The sequence below is a fragment of the Rhamphochromis longiceps genome, linkage group LG10 (assembly GCF_057381845.1).
Source record: "Rhamphochromis longiceps isolate RC_006_pf linkage group LG10, R_longiceps_female_GT1.1, whole genome shotgun sequence".
NCBI lineage: Eukaryota > Metazoa > Chordata > Actinopteri > Cichliformes > Cichlidae > Rhamphochromis > Rhamphochromis longiceps.
The window spans coordinates 14,186,303-14,199,881 of NC_140566.1; the positions used below are offsets into that span (position 1 = coordinate 14,186,303).

A 13,579-nucleotide genomic window follows, 5' to 3' on the forward strand; every position below is an offset into this window, starting at 1 on the left:
TAACTAACCTTATGAATAAAATAAAGTTCACTATTAGTACCATCAAAGCACCCACCCAGCTGTATAGAAACTCCGTCATGCTAGCTAGTACGCAGTAAGAGTTGTTGTAACTGACTGTAAAAAGTCAGCAAAACGAAAATAAACTCCACCTAAACTTGGTTTATATCTGACCCAGATGGACTGCAGGTCATAACTTCTTACCTGAAGTTCAGTTCACCTGACACTCAGACCGGCGGCCGCCTGGGTCTCTCCTCCTGCCTCCCCTTTCTCTCATCCACCTGCTGGCCTCCACCACTTGCTAATGTTACTGAATCTGAGGAAGCACCACCACAGCCACCAGGCACGTGCAGAGGGGAGGGGGGGGGCGGAAGGGGCTTGAGCACCCGCCCCTTTCCTGATGGGTGCCCAAAGTGCCCTTTTGTTGAGGCAATTGTTTTTTTGTTTTTTTTTAATTATTTCTTTTTATATGTGTGTGTGCGTGCGGAGTCCTGTCTGTGCCCCTCAACAATAATATTTAACTATTAATCACAGTTTTGCTAAATAAAAGGATCTGGCTTGTATCAGTCACATGATCTCATTTAACCAATGATCGCAGAACGCGCTGGTTACGAGCCGGGAACGAGCTCACAAAGAGCACGCGCATTTTTTGCGGTCCGGAGCTGTAGGAGAAACACAAGTTAACTCAGAGACACAGACTGATGCGACAAAACCAGTAAGTAGGTGTACAGCGTACACTGTAGTGTATAGCACACAGGAGTATTAGCTTATTACGTACACGTTGGTAAGCTGTCTTGTGGCAACTGACGAACTGAAACAAACGAGCGTGCTGTGTGTGCAACAGCGCGACAAACATTACCTGTCCTAACTGCACAAGTAGTGCTGGTCATAGCTGCTAGCTCACTGGGTAAGGCTGTCATGGGTCTGTAGCTCTGTCACCGTTTTAGGGAACATATTTAGTTTTAAAGTAAGTTACAGAGCATTTCCTGCCTTTCTGGGGGGATTATATTTCACTAAAAAACGATCTAATATGCATGTCCACATAATAATGATTATAATTATAATATTTAAAAAACACGCTGTATTTTAAAGAACGTACATTAAGAAACAGATTATATTAGATTTATATTTTAAATAAGACAAAATGCTGATTTTACAGCAGCAAAATTATTGTATCTCTACAGTTTAAAAATGTAATAAGCTTTCTCCCTGCACAGAGTGGATAGTGAAACAAATGGAATCATCATAAATACATTATTTCATATTTATTACTTTTTTCCCCTCATTGCTTTATTATTGTAGCTCTAGTAATAAATAATAAGGGAAGGATTCTGGATCAGCACCATGATGGAAACTTGTGCCCACAGTATATACAGTATTCTGAAGAAGGTCTAAAATGTCACTGTGTGTGCATGTGTGTGTTTTATGTATATGGATTTTTAAATTATTACTCATGATATAACATTGTCCAGACATGCCTGGTAAGGACATGAGGAGGAAACAGTAGGAGCTGTATGAGGCTACTAAAGGTAATGGATCCCTCAGCAGCTGGATTACAAAGAGCACAGGTAACATTAACACATGTACCAGTTGTTGGAGAGATATTCCAGTATAAACAAAAATAATAAGCACAACTGAAATGTTTTGCTTCTATAACATTTTTCTGTCATCATTTTATTATAGATTAAGTGTAAGAGTTGTTAAGTGTGGATAATTAAATAATAGTTTATTGCAATAGCAAGTTGTGCCTTGTTCTCAGATGGACAGCAAGTGGAGAGTGATATATGAAATGATGGGATGGAAGGAAGAAGAGAAGCAAAGAGTGATTCACAGTCTAGTTTATTTCTCAGTTTTTTGTTGCCTTATGGTTCCAAGCGCTGTCACCAATCTTTGCATTTTGTTATTATCTCATGACACTTGTTTAATCAGCTACCATCTCTCCTATGGAGTTTTTAATGTCTACAGTCTCAGATCAGCACAGCCCTGCCCTCCAGCACTATCAGCAGCAGGAGCAGCAGCAACACCTTAACAGCAACATTGTACCCATCAGGTAAAACATAGGCTACGTTTGCTTTGCCTTGTTACCCATATTAGATTCTTGATGAATGTGTGTTGTTGTTATTCAGCCTGGTTCAATGTGCCCCTTTTTAGCTTTAAGCACCCGCCCCTTTAAACGTCTCTGCCCTGACAGCCACCACCAAACAACTGAGTTATTTTTACACACCGACCAGCATCTGGCCAATCCACCACCTTTCATTGTTTATACAGTTACAAAGAGAAAAAAAAAGTCACCGGGCCACCGAGCAAATGCCCGGTATGCCTGACGGCCAGTCCAGCTATGGGCGTGGCATCAGTTAACCCTTTGCGTGCCAACTGTGGCACGCATGCCTAGGGTTGCCAACCCCTACTGTAATCAGTTTACTACTTTTTCATATTTGTATGAAAGAGCAATCAAACTCTCTCAGGGGTATGAAATAACCCTTTGATTGAAAGCAAACCAAGCCACATACAAAGTCACACAGATCACCTTTCATCCCTATTCTGAACGTCATCAGGTCATCTTGACCATGTCAACATGCCTAGGGTAAAACGGTGAAACCAGTTTGTTGTCTAAGAGTTAAAACAGTCGTGAATGGGTTTTATTCACCATAGAGTTGAAGTAATTCAGTAATATTTGAGTGATAATTTTCTCCTGCAGAAAAAAAACAACCTCAATATCAGTGCAGATGGAGTCACATGACTACTCCCTGTTTTCACCGGTCCAATCGTTTTTCTTGCATGAGCTTCGTAGTTTCCTAATGAGGAATGTCGACATCCGAAGACAGTCCGGCAAGAGCATTGTAAGAAGCGCATTCTGTAAGTTGTTGGAAAAGTGACATGTTAACGTATTGGAGGGGATCATTTCTAAGCTATAACAGTTTAGCACTTTATAACTGACCTGGACTGCGTGTGATAGACAGCCAGTGGTGCAGCTGGAGTGACCCACGGTGTTCAAAGCCTCACGAGCAAACGCTGTAGCGCTCTTCATGAAGCTGTTCACTTTCACATTTTTTGTCATGTTGGTGGACACCAGGAAGGGAGCCACACACTGAGGAGAGATTAAGGGAGCCAGAGTTATTTGGCTTTTAACTGAAAAAAAAAAAATGAAATTTTGAAATTTGACCAGAGTTGCACACTTTACCTGGACAGTAATTCCCTTTGACTTGTACTCTGCATGGAGACACTGAGAGAAGTATGTTACGAAAGTCTGGAATAAAGAAGAAAACAGACAAACCAACAAGTGAGCATCATCAAACCGTGTGCCAGTGAGAAAACATTACAGTGTGACGGGGTCAGCGTATATCTGAAACAATGAGTGCAAGTACGTCATACTGAAACAGCACCTTGGAGGCAGAGTAAAGCGTCAACAAAGGCTGTGGATGGACACCTGTCATAGACGAGATGTTGATGATCAGCCCCTTTCCTCTGGGTCAAAGATGGAAGGCAGACATCCATTACATCATCCCATACCTTGCTACCTAATAATCACTTTAAATTTGAATGTTTCTGTCTTTACCTTTTAACCATGTCTGGGAGAACCAGTCTGGTCATCTGAATTGAGACAACATAAACTCATTTAGGTATCAATCAGTGGTTATTTATTGGAGAAAGCTGTGAAAATTACTCAGAAATACCCACAAAGACCTCTCACCTGAGCGACTGACAGTATGTTACAGTTGATCACTTGAGTGATTTTCTGGTCAGAAAAACACAGAAAATGAAAAAAGGATTGTTATCAGAAGAAATATATTAAACAGTTCATTAACTGTTTAATAACATTAAAACACAACAACGCTTACCTGTTCAGCATCCGGTATTTCCAGGAAATAGGCAAAACAGTCAGTACTGTTCATTCCCACATTGTTAACTATGTGGCATAAGGACATGCAAAATTAGCAGCTTCAGTAAGTAAGTATGTAAGAAAAAGGCAAGTTGGAAAGTAGGTGGGTATGTATTACCCAGAATTCCAATCTGCAGGCCTTGTAGTTCCTTGGCTATGGCAGTGTAGATACTGTAGCCATGTGTGAAGTCCACTGGGATGGTCTGAGTCTTTCTTCCATACACACCCTCTGACGAAAACAAACAATATATTTTTGATTATTTTGTCTCAATAGCCGCAGAAAGTAGTATTTTCCTTGAACTCACCGATTTCTCTGGCAACAGTTTGAAGCTTGTTATCACATCTGCTTATTAAAACAATATCCAGGCCTCTTCGTGCCAGCTGGAAGAGAAAAAGAGAGAGTTTGTGGCTGTCACACAACAAGGAGACAAAGTCAGTCAAATTGTTTTATAATTCTGAACTTAAAAACCACATGTCTTGGTCTTGGAGTTTACTATCAACAATTTTATTAACTGTGAAAACTTATTTATAAGCTAGCTGTAAAATTGATAATTTTTCACACTGCGTGAACAAAAATATATTTGCAAGAATGATTATCACATCAACAGTACATCATGAGGCGATATTAATTGCTGCATGACTACACACTACCTAAAACTCCATCGTAATAACGCAGCTACATTATAAGATACTGAAATTCACAACTTTCTGTTTTCCGTGAAAAGAAGTGACAAAAGTAACAAAAGAAAGTCTCGGCTACAAAATAGCTGTGTGTGTGTGTGTGTGTGTGTGTGTGTGTGTGTGTGTGTGTGTGTGTGTGTGTGTGTGTGTGTGTGGGAGAGAGAGCGATTGTTAAGGGGAGCTGATGACTCACCTCAGTGGCATAAGCTTTACCAATACCAGATGTGGCACCGGTGACAACTGCACAGAGGAGAAAGCAGAAAAACGTCAGATCAGTTTTATTTCTTTCAACACTCCTGTCAAACCCAGCAGGAGTTTTAAACATGGATTTGTTGTGGACAAAGATAATGTGTTTTGCTTTCCTTATACAAAAATACATTTTTAAATGTGGATTCAAAGCAGAAACTTCCATTATTTCTGATCAGCAGTACGGCACAACCAGCATTACTGTGAATGTAGTGATAACCAACTAGTAAGATTGCTAGTTGACAGAGGATATCAAAAAGCAGAATAATAAAAATCAGTATCATCTGATAGGTTTACTGGAATAATAGCAGTCAAAACATGGGCAAAATTGTATCTATTAATAAAAAAGATCCAGTTACAGATTCTCGTGTAGAATTAGACTATTTTGTATTTAGTGCAGATAAACATATACCTCAAATGCAACTTTATTTGCATGCCTCATCTCAACGAGTCATTCCAAAGTAACAATGTAATTTTAGAAGCATTTAGGAGGAAATGTAACCAACACAAGAGTAAAAGTTGCAAGTGGAATGTAAGAATGTGATTTCAGAGTATTCAGCCTTGATTTAAATGAACGGAGTGCTGCAGCAGGCCTCTAGTTCTCTGAGAGTTTGTTTCAGATACGTGGAGCATTAAAATTAAACGCTTCTTCTCCTTGTTTAGTTTGTGCTCTGGGGATAGATAGACCTGTCCCAGATAAGCTTAGAGATTTGTGTGGCGGCCAACATAGCAGCAGATAACACATGTATTTTGACTGCAAACCAGTCAGTTCTATGTAAACCGAAGACACTGTGATGATCTGAGAGTTGGCATGATAAAAATGTTAAGAAAAGAGGTACCATGTCCAGGGCTTTGCAGTCCTGACCCTAAAACCGCCACAGCTGGCACTGTTACATTTGAAGAGTACGCTGTAATTCCTCTTCTTTAACCTTATGTCATGCGGCGGCTGTGTGAAGGCAAGAGAGGACCCAAATGCACGGCTCTAGACACACGGGGATGAACTCAAAGGCCGGTCTTTATTAACAGGAACATAAGAAGTCATACAAAACTATACTGGGAGCAACTAAAAGCTGAGGCGCTGGGAAGACACGGAAAATGCACACAACCTAGAGGGACGACGCAACACAGAACAAAGGGACACTCTGACATAAATACACAGAAGGTAACGAGGGAAGTGGGAACACACGGGGAACACAGCTGAAGACAATTACTCATGGCCGAGCAGGGAGGACACGAAACTGACGATACTGACACCAAGATGTGGACCTTAAACACAACACAGTACACAGAGATGAGCACGGAGAGAGAGAGGCAGAGAGAGAGGCAGAGAAGAAGGATGAATACGAGGGGATGAGGAGAACACAGAACACATAGGATGGGAACACGGTACCAGAGCAAACACCACAATAAAAACATGGACACAGGGGGAATCCAAATACCAAACCAAACAATCCAATGGACATAAGAAACAAAATACAAACTACAGAAAAACTAAGAACACTGGGTCAAAATGACCCAGGACCATGACACCTTACCTGCCCATTGTCCGTATGTTCTCAAGTCCACTTGCCATTTTGATGATAAAACAAACTCTCTAAATCCACACCAACATCTCCAAGTGATTTTCAGAAGGTAGAAAGTCACAGTCATTCCTCCAATGATGGCCAGTAGGTCAGCAAACAACATCTTGTTGCAGAGCTCCTTTGCTTCTAGCTCAGAGTACAAAATGCCAAAAAAGTGGCTCAACTGCCAAACTTTGGGCAGTGAAAACTGTTTATCTGTAACGCCCCTCCTCCTCCACATTACCCCACCCCTGATTGAATGCTGCTGTCATGAAAGGTGACCCTGCTGGACACATATGGCCCTAAACCTCCATTACAGACCACTTTTTGGAAGCACACCTAAGCTTTTGAGTCTTTACAGAGTTGTACACTATAATTTCATAATGATATTATTAAGAGTTTGTTCACTTAACATAAAAACATCAAGTTGCAGTTGATCGTAAGCATGCTAAACGACAAGGGAAAGCTCTTAGTTGTAACTGTCATGTCCGATGGCACAAAATGCAAAGTTTTTTGTTAAGATGTCTTTCAAACATGCTGCAGTTGTAGTGTTTCTGTTTTTTATTTTTGTCTTCAAGCCCAAGCTTACTTTCTCCAATATACAGCTCTTTCTGTAACCCGAGTCCTGTATGGTACGTATAAATGTCAGGATTTCCCTTTAACGCGCTGCAGGATGCAGCAGGTTCTAACAGCAATCACATGTGAATCTAATCGTCAAAAGCCTGGAAGTACGACTCATCAAATGGTGTCAGTGCAGATAAAAGCAATAACGTAGTTGTGACAGCTACTGACAGCTGATGAATCTCAGCTGCAGTTACAATCTGTCACCTTTTATTGTCAGTAGAAACAGTCCCATCCATTCATGCAACAACCAACGTCTGTACACTGATAAACTCAAAATGCTCTCGATAATTGTCTGAGCAACAATACATGTGATAGCCCATAAATGCTACACAAGCATATTTAGAGCTGTGATCAAGCTGCTATCATTAAAATGATAAAAAATTGAACTGGGTCACTTGCAGTGTTCAGAGCCATAATGACTCCCCGTGGCAAAATAAAGTGTGTTTTGTGTAAAAATGGGTCAATTCATATTTCTACAAGTGTGTCTTACATTACTAACCCCTCTCTACCATAAAAAAAATAGTATATGCATTCAAGATTACTTATTTTCCCACTTTCACACTAAGTTTTAGCAGAAATAGCATAAACTACTGTGTCCCCGATCAGGTTTGTTCAGGTTCAGTTACCAACATGTGAAAAATTCAATTAAACTCCATTTGTGTGTTGTTTATATGGAGCTAAAGTTTAGCCCCATATAAACAACACACACGCTACAGATGATTCAGTATTGTGTAGAACCACTTAGCAACATCAAGTTTAAATCAACGTTTTATGTGTGACTTTATTAGTGTCTTACATCAGTGTGGATTCATTTTGTTTGCTTTGTTGCTTCAGTTTGTTTAGGTTTGTGGGGATTCATTTATGGGCAGCTCTCTTAAGGTGCCGCTGCAACATTTCAGTTAGGTTGGGATTTGCGAAACAAGCTAAAATCATCACGCCTCCACCACCATGTTTGACAGTCGGTGTGACGTGTTTTGACTGATATGCTGTGTTTGGTTTTCTCCAAATGTGGCCAAACATCTCCACACTGGTCTTGAGGACATTGTTCCAGAATTCTTGTGGTTGTTCAGATGAAACTTTGGAAACCTAAGCTGTGCTGCCATGCTCTTTTTTTTGAGAGAAGAGGCTTTCTCCTTGCAACACAAACAAGCCCTGCTTGTTCAATGTTTTTCTAACTACTGTCATGAACTTTAACATTTAACATGCTATCTGAGATGTGTTTTTGAATTTACCTGAGCATTTCACAATCTGATCTTGGGGTGAATTCTCAAAACTTCAGTTTTTATAGAGGTCACATTTATAGAGGTAAATGTGAGATACTTGTTAATAGTTCTAACAGCAATCTGGAAGTATAGTAGCAAAACTGAGGGATGGTTAAAGTTCATTTGTACTATAATACCCAAAGGGTATTTCAGATTGACCAAAAGTTATGTCGGACAATGCTAAGGATTTTCTATGAGTCTGTTGTGGCCAGTGCTATCCTCTATGCTGTTGCATGCTGGGGCAGAAGGTTGAGGTTTGCTGATGCCAACACACTAAATATACTGATCTGCAAGGCCAGTAATGTTGTGGGGACGGAGCTGGACTCCCTTAAGGTGGTGTCTGAGAGGCGGATGTTGTCCCAGATGAGGACAAAGGTGGATAATACCTCCCACCCACTCCATGACGTGCCGGCTAGTCACAGGAGCACGTTCAGCGAGAGACTGAGATTACCAGAAAGCACCACAGGAATCATTCCTGCCCGTGGCCATCTCCCTGTACAACTCCTCCATCTAATACACTGTAAACACTTCAATAGTTACACCCTTTTGCACATGCTCTACAGTAAAATAGCAAATGACAAAGTTCACAGTTTAGAGTCAAATGTCAGTCATATATATTCTCACCTCTGTAATATTCTTGTCAGTCTTCTTGATATTTATGATTGAGCAATTTGTTATATTAGTCCTGTTTTTAAAATTTCAAATTCTGCAACCTATTGTATTACATAATTAGTTTAGTCTGTTACTGTCTTGGAGCAACTGTAACCCACATAATTTCCTTGAGTATTAGTAAATTATTCTGATTCTGAAGTAACATAAAATAAAATCACATGTCTCACCAACAAGAACTGCAAATTAATCATAATTATACATCTGTACTGTATATAAAAAAGCAACATGTAGTCTCTTTTCATGTCCATTCACTGTAGGTGTGGATCTATTGCATGGCGTTCCTCACAGCAAGAAGCTGTTGAGCAAAATCAATACAGCTCTTCCTGCATCTGGAGCTTGTGAAGGACATCTCAGTCATGCAGGACTCCTGTTCACTGCTAAACAGTTAGAGCTTCACAGAAAGAACCTTGAGAGCAAACTGCTGCTGAAGCTTAACCATCATCTCACTGAGTTAAGAAATGGCACATTTTTGCTAAATCTGCAGAAATAGATGCACACCCATACAATTTATGGTAAACTGAGCTGCCTTGTATGTACATATGTTGAAGTTGCCTCGTTCTAATGTTTTCTCTGAGGCTGCTGCCATTTGGAGCAAAAATGAATATATAGTTTACAGCATATCTTGTCACTGGAAATTGTTTGCACTGGTTTTTTTTGGGGGGTTTTTTTGGGGTTTTTTTGGGGTTTTTTGTCCCGTTTGACTCTTTTGCCATCAGAATTGTTATCTAAAGGCAAAGAAAGATGCCCAACGGATTTACTTTACCAAATTGACCATCCCAGCCTTGCCGTAATGGTCCATTTGATTCACCTTTTATTGTTTATTTTATTTTCACTTACTGAATACGGGACAGACTTGACTGGGGGAAAGAAGGGGAGAAAGAAAGAGGGAAAGAGAAACAGCTGAGAAGAGGGACGGGGGAGAAGGGCAAAAAACAAAAACCAACAGAACGGGCAGAGAAAAAAAAAAAAGCATATATCGATCACCTGGATCACCTGCTGAGAAAGAAAAAAGAAAACAAGCAGAAGAGAACAAGAGTACTAGAATAAACAACATCACAATGATATTTGGGAATATGACAGTAAATACTAAATATTAAACATTATTGTGCAGCACATAAGATCAACAGAACACAGTGTGCTTTGAGGTAGGAGCCAAAAAGGGTGTAGTTTGTGGGTGTGATCACCCGTGTGTACACCTGTGAGCATGGATGCGCTTGTTTTTTTTAAAAAGGTTCCTTCATGTAATGATCTGCTAGAGGGTGTGGGGGGGCCACAGCCCCGTCCTCCAGGGCATGAAGCAGGTATGGAGGAGATCAAAACTTCAGACATCCAGAGGCCCCCAGAACACAAGAGACCAAGGAAGACCAACAGAGGGGCAGCCGCGCCACTGTCCCAGAAAGAGCTGAGGAGAGTCCCAGATGAGGGCTCACTCAGCAGCCGCGGAGCAGAAGCCAGGGGGAGTTGCAGTGACGCGCCCGTGAGCTCCGCCGGCAGCCAGCCGTGCCTGAGTGACCGAGCCCCAGGCCGAGAGGCCGGGGGCACCCCACCTCCGAAGTGGCCCGAGCAAGCCCCAGGCTCCAGGCCCCGATAAGCGGCCGCCAAGGAGTGAGCCGGTGTGTACCTGGACGCCCATCCCCGGACACAAAGAACCACCAACGCACCGATGTCTGAGGGAGTCCGCCACTGGCAGGGGAAGTGGTGGTAGGGGGAGATAGGCCTCCAAACCTTGGAGGGCCTGAGATGTCCCCAGAGAGGTGGCGCCTGACACCCAACCTGACATATAGACACAGACATACAGGCACACACATATACAAACATCCATTCCCACCCTCATGCTCTCATATGCACTTACTCCACACTCAACCAACGTGGAGACAGACATAAAGAGACGCTGTACACACGATCACACTCCCCAAGCATACTCTGTTTGCACTGTTTATATATTTATATTATTTACTGTAGGTATTGGTGAAAAAAGCTTGTTTGAAAAATGTTGTGAAAATCTTGAAATTAGAATTGTTGTGCCTTATTTTGTTGATCTTTTTACATATATTCCTTTTGAAAATACTAAAATTTGTGTATTTATTTATTTTGTTTGTCTGATAGCATTTATTTATAAAATAAATCGGACATTTCAAACAGTTACTCGCTACTTGAGTAGTCTTTTTGCCAAGTACTTTTTTACTCTTACTCGAGTAACTTTTTTGAAGACTACTTTTCACTTTTACTTGAGTAATAATATTTTAAAGTAATGCTACTCTTACTTGAGTACAATTTTTGGATACTCGACCCACCTCTGCTGCTACTTTGAAACTCCTGGGCTGCTCTGTCTGCCACAGTTTCAAACTGATCATGTGACTGTATGGCCACATCTGATTGGTAAAAAAGTTACCGGAAACTCCACTGACGGCATGTTATCTAATGTGTTAAACTAATTATTTTTTAAAAAGTAACAAGTCGAATTTTGCAAATGTAGCAGAGTAAAAGTACAGTTTCTTCTTCACAAATGCACTCAAATAAAAGTAAAAAGTATCGTGCAAAAAAGGTACTTTAAAAGTACATTTTTTTCAAAAACCTACTCAAGTAAATGTAACGGAGTAAATGTAACTCGTTACTACCCACCTCTGTCGATATGCAACTAATTCTGTTGTGTCGCTTTGAAAAAACTACAAGTAACCAGCAGAGGGCGCTGCAGTATCTTTACAGGTCATTGCTGCTTTTGACAGATACAGTAATTTAACTTAGAGAGCTGCTGGGACTACTTGATGTCAATATACTTCTATTTAATATATGACTTACATTTTGAACAATTTATACTTGAACCAAGAGTAAATGTTAAAACTTAAAAAACAAAATTAAAAAAAATAAAAATCACATGTTAACAACAACAATAATAACAGACTTTTGTATTTATATCACTGTGTGTGTCCATCTTCTACATGCATTTCTCTGATCAGAAGCAGCTCACTGAGGACAGTGTATTCAGACAGTCACAGGAGGTTTCCTGTTACCTAACCCACATTTTACGTGACGTTCTCAAATGCTGTTCAAGCATTCCCTGCCTCATAGCTCAAATCCTCTGACCCTGAAAATACTAAGTGATGTCACTTGCAGAGGCTCCCAAATGAATTCAGCAATTAAGTGAGGTCACATAAGAGGCAAATGTCTAAGCTTTTCTACTGCTCCTCCCACAGGCCCTCCCAGAGTATGAATAATTTACTGTGACAAACTGCTTAACGAGAGAAAGTAATTCCGAGAAACACACAGCTTTGCGAACCACGTGACCGCGAATGTGCCAGTTTCATACTGTCAGCTTAAGACCTACATGTTTGCTTAAGACTAAAAAATACTGAGTCATTTCCAAATGTGTCCTGTTGACCTTTTATACCCTCTCAACATGGGTAAAATTGTGTGTTAGGCTCCAAACAAAAAGAGCGTTAGGACTAAAATTAGTCAGGAAGTTACTGATCAGAAGTGCTGATGCCCTTCTGTTAGCACTGTGCAGCGTTGCATCTCCTGTTGTAGGCCAAACAGGTTCTTCGCTCAACTGGGCTGACCGTGTGTCTGACCTTGCTTTGAAGTGATTTCTGTCAGTGCTGTTGGCCATGTCACTAAGAGGCTTGCAGGGAGCCAGTTTAGCACAGCCTCACCTGACTAATCTAATTACAGAACAAACGTATCCTCACACTTGCATATGGGAGAGACCACCGACACAGTACTCGGCCTCAGCAGAGGGTGATGTGTTTGAGCATCACTTTTGGGCGTCTTTGTTTTGTTGATACTATGTTTAAAATGTGACGTTTTCCTTCCTCCTTATTAGTTTAAAAATCCAGCTGCAGGGCTGCAGTGAACTGAACATGCTGCATGCGCTTAAGAGCCACTGCAGATTGTGAGTGGCTTACCACAGATAACATTCAGATGTTTTAAGCTTTGTGCACCAGTTCACCCAGGACATCTCCCTGTTTAAACATGTATTGCGCTCATGTTGATCTTTTGACTCTAACTACTATGTCAGGCATATATTCCAAATTTTGCAGTGGCTTGCATGGACAATATGATGCAAAACTGCATGAAAAAAGTGCCTCAGTCAAACAGAAAGTAGTGTTTGCTCGAGTCATTTGCTGTTTTAACAGGTGAGGTTCTAGTTATTTAAGAAAAATCTCAGGTGTAATTGGCTTAATGATAATATTTTTTAAAAATTACAGGTACGTTTTAGCATTATCAACAAACTAGGTTTCACAGGCTGTAAAGCCGATGTAATTAAACCTCTACTTAATAAAGGCTTCATTCAATCCAAGCGTTTCAGCCACTTATCGACCTAAATCCTGCCCCAGTATAGCTGAAATCCTTTAAAAAATGGTTGCAAATGGTCGTGAATTGTTTCTGTCAGAGAAACAGTTTAAACAGAACTGGTGAAAGTTTACAATCTTCTTAAAGACTGATGGACAAGAGAATCATTTTATTTAATGCCAGTGATCTCAACGATTTATTACTGAAACTGGAAAGTACCATTGGGTTTATAGGAAGCACACTATGCTGCTTTCTGTCTTATTGACAGTTTGTTTGAGTAGATGATGAGTCAGTAGTCCAAAGGTTCATGTGTTTGGTGATAGCAGAAGTTTGGAGTCCTTGATAACATAAAACAACTCTTTGGG

At 40.6% G+C, this 13,579-nt stretch overlaps 1 protein-coding gene and 1 long non-coding RNA gene across 3 annotated transcripts; one reads left to right on the plus strand and one right to left on the minus strand.

Moving 5' to 3' along the window:
* Positions 1 to 594: 594 nt before the first annotated feature.
* On the plus strand, positions 595 to 11,669 carry LOC146660465 (uncharacterized). Of its 2 annotated transcripts, none has more exons than XR_014913532.1 (3): positions 595 to 712; positions 1,470 to 2,047; positions 10,156 to 11,669. It is a non-coding gene; the product is annotated as an uncharacterized LOC146660465 (long non-coding RNA). The 2 variants fall into 2 exon arrangements; XR_014913533.1 differs by lacking the exon at positions 10,156 to 11,669 and adding an exon at positions 9,182 to 10,134.
* On the minus strand, positions 2,732 to 9,147 carry hsd20b2 (hydroxysteroid (20-beta) dehydrogenase 2). Its single transcript, XM_085420351.1, has 10 exons — positions 6,340 to 9,147; positions 4,752 to 4,798; positions 4,183 to 4,258; positions 3,996 to 4,106; positions 3,837 to 3,904; positions 3,689 to 3,733; positions 3,554 to 3,588; positions 3,381 to 3,462; positions 3,179 to 3,244; positions 2,732 to 3,085 (listed from the first exon to the last, which is right to left on the minus strand). Exons 1-10 carry the CDS (start codon positions 6,605 to 6,607, stop codon positions 2,738 to 2,740), a joined length of 1,146 nt encoding a protein of 381 aa, XP_085276477.1. The 5' UTR covers positions 6,608 to 9,147; the 3' UTR covers positions 2,732 to 2,737.
* Positions 11,670 to 13,579: the final 1,910 nt, after the last annotated feature.